This window comes from Nematolebias whitei, chromosome 19, assembly GCF_014905685.2.
Source record: "Nematolebias whitei isolate Nwh7 chromosome 19, NemWhi1, whole genome shotgun sequence".
Lineage (NCBI taxonomy): Eukaryota > Metazoa > Chordata > Actinopteri > Cyprinodontiformes > Rivulidae > Nematolebias > Nematolebias whitei.
The window spans coordinates 22,021,974-22,033,082 of record NC_056516.1 but is presented as its reverse complement, the minus strand read 5'-3'; the positions used below and the strand labels follow the sequence as shown (position 1 = coordinate 22,033,082).

The 11,109-nt window shown below is 42.0% G+C and overlaps 1 protein-coding gene across 1 annotated transcript in view; it reads right to left on the bottom strand.

The window, feature by feature from the left end:
- The window catches only part of dlgap3 (discs, large (Drosophila) homolog-associated protein 3), a 31,201-nt gene extending 20,810 nt beyond the window's left edge, over positions 1-10,391 (bottom strand). The window contains exon 1 of the mRNA XM_037693207.1: positions 9,297-10,391. Coding sequence (XP_037549135.1) covers positions 9,297-10,391 — 1,095 coding nt within the window. The remainder of the gene's footprint in view (positions 1-9,296) is intronic.
- Positions 10,392-11,109: the final 718 nt, after the last annotated feature.

Genomic DNA, 11,109 nt, shown 5'->3' with positions numbered 1-11,109 from the left:
GTATACGTCGCTTCGCAGTATACGTCGCTTCGCAGTATACGTCGCTTTGTCGTATACGTCACATGTATTATGTGTCACTGCTGACAACCCGGAAATGTGGGCCAGTGTTGTGCCAAAAATCGATTGGCTGCCAAATGGCGGCTGCGGGAGTATGTATGGGAGGATTTTAGCAAGAATTTAACGAGATTAACACTTATAAAAAAATATTTGTTTGCTTGAAATTATAGGAAAGGTGTGTCTCAGTTGAACTTTCACTTAATAAATTCATTTTGACGGTCAAATCAGCTGCATTTTCAAAAGCTGATACGCGGAAACAGGAACGCGCAGAGGGCGACTCGCTGTGCATCTCTTTAGAATTTAACAAGATAAGCGCCTCAACAATTATTTGTTGGCTCGACATTATAGTAAAGGTGTGTCTCAGATGTACTTTTACTTAATAAATGCACTGTAATGGTCAAATTAGCTGCATTTCCCAGGGGCGGCGTAGCAAAATGAAGCTGATTTGACGGTTGCTCCAGGTGAGCTGGACGAAGGTGGCTTCTATGGCAAGCCAATTGTGTCATTAATAGCCACACTTTACCTATTATATGACACAACGGCATGCCATACAACTCAAGTGCCATCTAGCAGCTGAAAATGGTAGTGTTCAATATTTATATATATATATATTTATATAGTAATCAATTCTTAAAGATTTGCTTACACAAAGTCAGGAAATTTTAGGATTATAGTCAGCTTTATTATTACTCAGTAACACCAAACAGGTGCTGATAATCATCTTTTTAATATTTAGGACTAAGCACAGTTATCAACTAAGTAGGAAAAAACTGCATGAAGATTCAAACTGGGTAAGGAACAAACTTTTTATTCATTTATTCATTTAAAAGTAACACAACAAACAATTAATAAAACTAACAAACTCTGTTGAGGTTGCTCCATCTGGCAGGTCGAACACCGACTGAGCACAGCAACCAGACAAACAAAGATTTTTAAAACGCCGTGGTTTCATCATGTGCTGGTCGAGGCACAAAGTAACGAAGAACACTGAAAACCTCAGCTCTTGAATCAGTTGGTGAATGTTAATGCAAAGGACCCGTTACCCCTAATCTTGTGAATTCAAACTATTTGACCACTGACTGGCCCCAAACTAGTTGGACAGTTTGAGCAGGCGGTGGTGGAGAGCGCGGACTACAGGAACCACCTGAGCACCATCAAACTGGTTGATCCACTATGAGAAGATGCTCTTTCTAAGAATCTGTTGGACTCCTGGCAGGGACCAATGCAGACATGTTCCTGTTTTTAGTTTTCTACATTTGCCTTAGAATCCAGCTGTTTTTTGTTACCTTTTTCTTTTAGCCATCCTATTTGTTAAAAAAACAAAACAAAACTGTAGTATGACTTTTTATAACTGTTTATTGTTGTCATCACTCTTTGTTGAAATCAGGTCTCTCTTGTAAATGAGTCCTCGAGGTTCAATGGGATTTACCTGTCTAAATAAAGGTTGAATGAATGAATAAGACTGAGTTTGTTGCAGCTCCTCAGACTGAAGAAGTGTTTTGGATAAAAGACGAAACTTTACAACAAAAATCAACTGTCCAGAGAACCTGACTTCAATTTTTCTTTCTGAATTATTGGGCATGAATCAGGATAATTCAAACTGATGTTTTATTGTTTTTGTTATTTGTATTTTTTTGCAATTATTTCTGCATACATTGTGATATTTTACCAATGCATATGTCAAAACATTCAGCTGGTTCAAGATATCGATGGCTTGATTTGTGCTTTTTTGTATTTTTCATCTTAAAAAAAAAACCCTAGACTTTCATTTACAAATATTTTCCCATAGAATAATAATTTAAATAATACGATACATATGTTGAAATATTTTCCTTTTCTTCAGAAAACTTGCTCTTTTTTATAATCTTTATGAAACTTTTAGCTACACTTTTGTACTTTGGTTTTAGCTAGCCTTTTGCTACTTGTAGTTTTTAGTTACAGTTCTGCTATGTTTAGCTTTAAACAAATTGTTTTTGCTACTTTTAGCATTTAGTCATCTTTTTGAAATGTTTGGCGTTTAGATAACTAGCTGCTACTTTTAGTCTTTAGTTAGCATTTTTTGACTTTAAGCTTTTAGTTAACTTGTAGTCATGTATTGCATTTAGCTAGCGTTTTGCTACTTTTAGCTTTCAACTAGCTGTTTGCTACTTTCAACTAGTGTTTTGCTAATTATAGCTTTTAGTTAGTGTTTAGCTTCCTTTAGCCTTAAGCTAGTGTTTAGCTTTTTAACTTTCAGCCAGTGTTTTGCACTTTTTAGATTTAGTTGTTCTGTTTATTTTTGGCTATTACAACTCAGTTTCAGCTTCTTTAATCAATTTCAGCAGTGGTTCATCACTCAGCTTTCACTCTGCATTTTTACAGAAAAGTCACTCTCTTGTTTCCAGATGAAGTCAGAAAAATGTCAGCTGTGTTTTCAGCTCAGAACTGTCTGAAACTCGTGGGATCGAGGTCCAGAGAAGTCTGTCCAGAAATGATCTTCATGGAACAATTGTGACTAATAAGCCAAAATTTCTAAATAGAAACAAGGCTGAGCATTTCATCCATCCATTTTCTTCCGCTTATCCTGGGTCGGGTCGTGGGAGTAGCAGCCTAAGTAGGGAGGCCCAGACTTCCATCTCCCCAGCCACTTGGTCCAGCTCCTCCGTGGGAATCCCAAGGTGTTCCCAGGCCAGCCGAAATATTCCCTCCAGCGTGTCCTGGGTCTTCCTCTGGGTCTCCTCTCGGTGGGACGTGTCCGGAACACCTCACCAGGGAGGCATCCAGGAGGCATCCTAAACAGATGCCCAAGCCACCTCAACTGGCTCCTCTCGACGTGGAGAAGCAGCGGCTCTACTCTGAGTCCCTCAAAGATGACTGAACTTCTCACCTTATCTCTAAGGGAGAGCCCAGACACCCTGGGGAGAAAACTCATTTTGGCCACTTGTATCCATGATCTCGTTCTTTCAGTCACAACCCAAAGCTCATGAACATAGATGAGGGTAGGAATGTAGATTGACTGGTAAATAAAGAGCTTCGCCTTTTGACTCAGCTCTCTCTTCACCACGACAGACCTGTACAGCGCCTGCTTCACTGCCAACGCTGCACCTATCCGCCTATCAATCTCATGCTCCATTTTTCCCTAATTCGTGAACAAGACCCCAAGATACTTGAACTCCTCCACTTGGGGCAGGACCTCCTCCCTGACCCGGAGAGGGCACTCTACCCTTTTCCAGCTTAAGACCATGGCCTCGGATATGGTGGAGCTGAGCATTTCAACTATGCATAAAACAGAAATGGGATGCAGAAAAGTTGCAGCATGTATTCTGGACTTGTGAGCCAAAAAAAAAATCTGATGGTGTGTTCAAGCAGCAGTGAGACATGATAATGTAAATGATTATCTTTTGGAGTCAACCCGATTCAACATGGAGACCACAGATGAGTGACTTTAAACACTCAGTTTGACTGATATGGGGCTCAACTTATCTACGGTAGTAGCTGAGAGTCCTCTCCAACACATCAAACAGAGCAAATACAATGTCAAAGTTTAAAACTTCGATATGTAATGCAGCGGTCGATATGCATTCCTTCAAAAAATACTAATCTTAATGTAGTGTGCATTGGTAATTGATAAAAATAAAGTAATAGAGATGTTAAACTTATGAAACATTTAAAAAAATATTTTCTTTGCACCTCTTGCAGAGTACTATGTTGTAAAACAAAATCCTGTTTTGGTAGGTGAACGTATTGGTCATTGTTAAAAAATAAGTTTAGAATTTAAATAAAGATATTTGTATAAGATGACATCACGGTGGCACAACTGGTAGAGCTGCTGCCTCTCAGCAAGAAGGTCACTGGTTCAAATCCCGGTCGGGGGCCTTTCTAGGTGGAGCTTGCATGTTCTCTACGTGCATGCGTGGGTTTTCTCCGGGTACTCCAGTTTCCTCCCACAGACCAAAAACATGCATGTTAGGCTGATTGGTAACTCTGAATTGTCCCTAGGTGTGAGTGAGAGAAAGAATGGTTGTTTGTCTCTATGTGTCCCTGTGATGGACTTGCGACCTGTCCAGGGTGGACCCCACCCCTCGCACAGTGATTGCTGGACATGGGCACCGGCGACCCCCTTGACCCAAAATGGAAGAAGTGGGTCAAAGACAATGGATGGATCTTTGTATAATAAACAACAAACTTTGACTTGGTTTTCTTTTTTATGGCTTGTATGTAATTACCTATTTTTCTGTCAACATGTAATCTGTGTGTACTATGAGGGAGAGCTGTCATTTCTAACCCAGCCCAACCCAAAAATTCGGGCCGGGCCAAAATAATATGCTGGATGGTCGGACCGGGTCAGTGTTGGGCTTTTGATTGCGTCAGCGGACGTGTGCGGCTGACAATCCAACTTGGATCACCAGCGTTTGACTGCACGCTGACCGGTCGGTTGAAAGAAGTAAAAAAAAGTCCAGATGGATGATCGCCAGAATGACACCTGAAGCTTAACTGGACTCAGTTGCTGCGTCTGTGGACACATGCAGCTGACGACCCAATTTGGATCATCAGCTGCATGTGTTCACCGACTGTTAATAACTATAATATTATAATACCTATAATATTATAATAACTGTAATAATCCACATAATCTTGTTAATAAACAAGAAATCTTATATTGTCTTGTCTTTGAAATACGCTTTTAAATCATGTCAGACTGATTTGCTTCCAAAAGCAGTAAAAGCTTAACTAAAAAAAAAAGTTTTTTTTTTAAATCGGTTTCGGGTCGGGCTCTGAAAAAAAATGATACGGGTTCGGGCCGGGTCGAGTCGGATTTTTTAGGTCCAAACGCAACTCTGCTAATAGGAGGGGAAACCACAGCCTGAGTTTACAGTTAGTACACAGTCAAACATGTACGGTGCAGTGGAAGGGACAAAATTAAGATTTCTGAGAAACTTGCAGTGAGCTGGCTGGTAACTGGTGGGAAATGAGTTCACACTCATCCTGGGTTGTAGCCACCATCAGCTCATATACTAAATGCAAATGCAGCAGACTTATGTGAATACCATAAATTCTGGACTATTGTGCACACCTGAATATAAGCCACACCCACAAAAAACAAACAAACAAACAAACAAACAAAAAACAATAATTTTGTACATATACAGGCTGCGCTTGTCTATAAGCCACAGGTTGTAACACAAGATATATACACGGAAAGATTTAAAAAACTTTTTTGTTAAATACAGACTGGAAACATACACAAATACTTATTGTAAACTTTTTTTTTCTGGACAGTGTCTGGTGAAAAAGAAAAATACAGTAGCCTACCAGGAAGTCATTGATCAATATCTTCATCTTCCTCCTGCGCACTTGAGCTTGTGCTGTCAGCTGGAGCGCCACTTTAAATCATTCGCCCCACTCTGGGCCCATGAGCAAGGCCCTCAACCCCCATCTGCTCCCTAAACAGGTCTCTCATCGTGGCTCAATGAGACTACCTGGATAAATAAAGGGTAAATGAAAAATAAAATGCACGATTCACAAATGTGTGGCTGCAAATCCTTCGCTGTGCCCCCCAGAGGGTAGGGAAACTAAGTCCCGCCCCCTATCCAATGTCACCTTTTCAGTAATGTTTTAACCATTTTTATACAGGTAGTCTCATTGAGTCACGTGGACCGCCCCCCAAGAGAGACGTGCAGTGGGCAGCTATGTGAGCGACCAGAGATCACTGATCTCTTTTGCAAGGGAGGCAGTCTAACATGCATGTTTTTGGTCTGTGGGAGGAAACCAGAGTACCCAGAGTAAACCCACGCAAGCACGAGAAGAACATGCAAACTCCACACAGATAGACCCCAGGTCCAACTGGGGATTGAACCTAGGACTTTCTTGCTGTGAGGCAACAGCGCTAACCACTGACCCATCGTGCTGCCGAGTTCAAAGCATGTGAAAAACGTAGCGGCTTATAGTCTGGAAATTACGGTATACGTCTGTGGACCTGGTGAATGTTAGTCTGAAGCTCTTTTCATAGATTGATTACATCTTATTGGAACAAAATAAAATAAAAAGATGCTCAGGTAAAGCTGGTGTTTTCTTTTTTTCTCTCATGTCAAGCAGAGGCAAGAGCTCGGTGGCGTGTTGGTGTGCGCTTACAAAAACTGAGCCAGCATCACAGTACAATTAGAACAACGTTGGTTCGAGCGTCGTGCTGAATACATTGTCCACTACTTTACACTGACACACCAACTCAGCTCTGTGACTACCTCTGGTACTCTTCAGAGGAGTCTAAGTGTCGGACTGACTTCTCCTCTCCTTGGTCATTTCACACATGACGCTGCAACAAAACCAAATCAAATCCGGCTTAACAAGCTCAACATGCCCACTCGTCAGATTTTTTTCTGAGGAATCAGAAGGAAAGGACCAAAATATTTAGTATAATAGCTATGCTAACCTAATCTGATGAATTGTATGAAAATATATAACTGAACACTCTTTTTCGTTAACGTTTCCATTATTGACTCGAAAGTTTTTATATTCACCATTCATCATGAAAAATAAAGTTCTTAAAAAAAAAAAACCAAGATAAAGAAATATTTCTTGGTACGGCTTCTTTTGCCATTTACAAAAACCTTTTCCAAGACAACTTATAGTTGTTTTTTTTACAGTGACTTTGTTTCAAGCCTTATTTCTGCTCTGCGTCTCCATCTGCCTGTCTCGTCTGGAGTGCTGTCAGGGAGTAGCAAACACAGGCGTGTGGTTACCATGGCGATTTCATACTGGAGGGTGAGAAGTAGTGGAAGATTGTGACAAATCAAAGCTTTTTTTAAAAGACTCAAACTTCAAAATTACTGTGGATTACTTTTGACTGATGTTCATTCTGCCTTTATTCTCTCAAAGAACGTCCTTGTTGTTGTGTGACATTATCTGCATGCTGGCAAAGTCTGTATTGTTCTACAGAGAGCAGACTGATTGCTGTCTACCAACCACTCATAATACACCACAACCCAACTTAACAGACTTATCAAAGCTATCATATACAGAAATATGATGTTTGAAGTTGAATTAAACTGTCTCATCCTGGAAGAACAGATCTGAAGAGCTGCATTTGTGCAGCTCAACACAGCTGCTGGTGCTGGAGATGTGGATCAGCCTGGCAGGCTGCAGCACATCACAGCGTTCACTCGATGCACCTTCTCCCCACCGAACCCTCCCAAGGCTGCCAGTGACGCCTGGAGATATGAGAATGAGCAGAGGAAAAGTTCTGCTTGTGACCCGAGGTGTGAAAGTGATGGCAGCCCAAGGAATGGAGGCACATTGTGTAGGGTTTATCCTCTGAGCAGTAACACACACACAACTCTGCTCTCTCTTCTATCAGCAAACCTCAGCTGGGTCTGATGGATGAGTTGGAAACACACCAAGGACTCCAGTGGCTACCTGCTGTTTCCGTAGAAACACAGCCTGCATGGCAGCTCTACCTGAACACAGCTGGAGGTTTCGGTGTTTTTTTTATTTATTTTTTTGTCTATTTGTGCTCACCCAGTTGGATTCTAAAGGCGCTCTATGGCAGCAATTACCGTTTATTATTTTAGGTGATTTACGTGCACAAACGCAGTGAATGGGCAGTGGTAAATTTCCATTTGAGGTTAGAATGAGAGAAGTAGAGGATTGATTATTTGAGGAAGCAGGTAAATACGTCAGGCGTGTGGATCAATGATTTCTAACAATCCGTGACCTGTCCAGGGTGTAGCCTGCCTCCTGCACAATGGCCGTGGGCGCTCGGCACAAACATTCCTGACATGACTTAAAAATGAAAAAGTGGGGAAAGAAAAAGAATGGATGGATGGTTTGAGGAGAAAAAGGCTTTATGTAAATCAGATTGTCCTAAAATTTAAAGGAGTGTGTATATTGCTGAGTAACAAAAGTTGCAAAACAACAAAAAAAAAAAAACATGTTGATATAAAACCTTTTTGGCAAATGTAATTATCGGCTCAACTGTTATTATCATACCGTGGCAACACATGATGTGAAAGTTTAAAGTGACCTTTTAAAAAAAAATTTGCTCTTGCAGGACAACTTTTAAGGTGATAAGGTGGAGAAAAATATACTTTGTGTGGTAAATTGAACATTTTGTTTATTATTTCTTATTCAGTGGTTGCCATTTTGCAGTAATATGCTATATGAATGTTCAAAATCTCAAATATCTTTCTTTTCAGTACAAATCATTAGTTGGCAGATAGCACTGTAAAATTATTTGGGGTACAATTCAATGCACCTAGAGCAATTCAGAGTGACAAAGATCAGCCATGACTTGATGACTTGCTTCAACATCGTGTCTGTGTAGTCTTTTTTTTTTTCATAGTCTTGTTAAATACAACTTATGCACATATAGTTACATTATTGACAAGCTAGGACAAAGCTTGGTAGAAAAGTGTCTGAAGCAGATGAGGGATTTTATATTGTGATTCCCTACAGATTAGTTTTAAAAATATCTGGTGACTTTTGGTGGTTTAAACTGGTGAGTTTGAGTTCAGCCTTGGTATTTTACAATGTACATGCATTTGATTAACTGTAAGCTAATTTAAGCTAATTCTAATTATTTTAGGCTAATGTGGAGCACCAGCAACTCCTTACACATCAGCAAACACACCCTGGGCAGCTGTGGCTGAGTGCTTAGAGCAGTCATCCTCCAATGCAAGAGTTGGGGTTCGATTCCACCAGCAGTCACATGCCGATGTGTCCCTGGGCAAGACACTGAACCCTTCATTGCCTCCGATGTGTGCCCCATCAGTATATGAATGTGATAAAGCTCTGATTAATCTTTGTAGTAGAGTAGAGATCTAGTAGAGAGCTGTATGAATGGGTAAATGAGGACACAGATTGTGTTGTAAAGCACTTTGAGAATCTTGATAAGATAGAAAGGTGCTATACAAGTACAGTCCATTTACCAATGCCCAGTGGATTTGAAGTGTTCTCTGGCTGTAGTTCAGATTAGCCAATCAGTGTCTCTTCTGACTACAAAAGACCGAGTGAAACGACTTTTCAAATAACTTGCCCCTTTAAGGCAGAGCTCAATAAGTACTACTCCTAAAGAGTAGTGTCTATAATGCAGAATTACATATGTGTAGCAGGTGAGCGTTCATTAAACAGCTTATGTGAATATATAACATAATACCATGGTGCCTATTCACTTGTATGTGTACATATAAAACAAATAAGAGATGGTGGGGGACGGTGTAGTCACATATGGTATACATTTGTTGATAATGTAGGTGTTCACATACCTGCAGATAGTGGAAGGTCCTCTCCTTTAGCTTACTGTCCATGGGCACTAGAGCTTTTTCATAAGCTCCACCCCTGGAGGAAGGATAAACCTCTCTGGCCTGGCTCACTGTCATGGCTGACCAGGTGCTCCTTTTCAGAGAATGACCGTGGTGCCCATGATGTCCTCCTCCCTCACTTCCAGCTATAGCCATAGTTGTACATGCCATGCACTCGCCAGACCCAGGTCCACCACCACGCTCTTTTGGTTTTTGCATGGTGAGCTCCTGAATAGCAGCATCCAGGCTCTCGTGCCCACTGGGATACCCCCGTCTACCCCCACTGACCAAGAAACTGCTGTCGCTGTCCAGATTGTCGTCAGAGCTCCACCAACCTGCCGTTCTGCTACGATGACGTCTGCCCGACTCGTGCCGTGAGTCTCCACTCTTGCTACGCTCTCGAGACTTACTCCTCCTGGTAGAACGAGACTGGTGGCCAGAGTAGTGGCCATCCTCCCCTCCACTCCGATGTCCTCCTCCTCCTCTTTCACTCCGGTAGTCTCCACCTCCTCTCGTGCCATTGTACTCTCGTTTGGATGGTGCTTCCAGTGAATGGGACTTTGCGAAAAGGCGCTGAACAGAATTGACCAAGTGGCGAATACGCGATGGGCTTTCGCTACGTTGCTCGGTGCCCCCGCTTGCAGTGCGCTGGTACTGCAATGTGTGAAAGCCATCAGGGTGGAAGGGTACCTGCTTCTCAAACTGGTCCATCAAGTTAGGGGGAATGCGGTGCATCTTCCCTCCGTGGCCTGAAGATAGGCACTCCTCGCAAGAGTCAAATGACTGAAGAGGTGGGTGCTGGCTAGGGTGTGATCGGGGAAAGGTTCCCCCTCCAGAGTGGCTATGGGAGTGTGAGTGTGCATGTGAATGGGAGTGATGCCTCTCCAGTGCCAGAGCCTCAGCTGGACCTCCTGGTGGATAATAATGGCCATCGCTGTGACCATGGTAATAGTCTCTGCCCAGGCCATCACAGTCCTCAGGAGCACAGTGGCAGGGGCCTCCTCCGCCACCACCAGAGGAGTGCTGAGACATGCTACGGCTGACATGATACCCTTTCATAGGCGCCGGACCATGGTGGGCAGTCCGGGCCGAAAGGGGGCGCTGTGGGCGTGACAGGGTTGCACCGGTCTCACCTGGAGGCAGAAGAAAAACAATTATTTAGCAAGGGTGGAGATTATAATCTATTTTTGATACATTGCTATTGGGAATTTATAAATATCAGAAACTGATTATAATTCAATGTTTACAACATCATGTTGAAGAGCACAGTAGGTGGAACTGATGTGGAAGTGCAGCAACCCAACCATTTTTGGCCAGTGGTAGCTACAAGTCACTGCTGCTATTCAAGGACCAATGAGTGAGCAATGGCCAAGTTTCCACCTACCTTGGAAAAAGTAAAGCAAATTACAAAGCCCATTGCAACTTTTATTGCAAAGGATTTGCATCTGAATTCATTAGTTTAAAACCAGTGCTGGCGCACTGAGTTTTCAAACTTTGGATTATTCTTTGTTGACGTTACTAATACAGCCATTCCCACACTCTATAATGAGGCCAGAAAACCTTTGAAACACTGATGAAGGTGGGTAAGAGAACTCCAACATGTGATGCATGGACCACTGCCACAGAGTATGGCGCCACTTTTCTTTCTTTTGTTCATTTAGTTCCAAAAATCTTGTTCGAACTGCAGTGAAAGGCAAAATAATTAATTTCTTTTAAGTTTGAGATTATTTGCTCAGGTTTTAGTGTGGTTATGGATGCATCAAAGAAGACGAAGGAG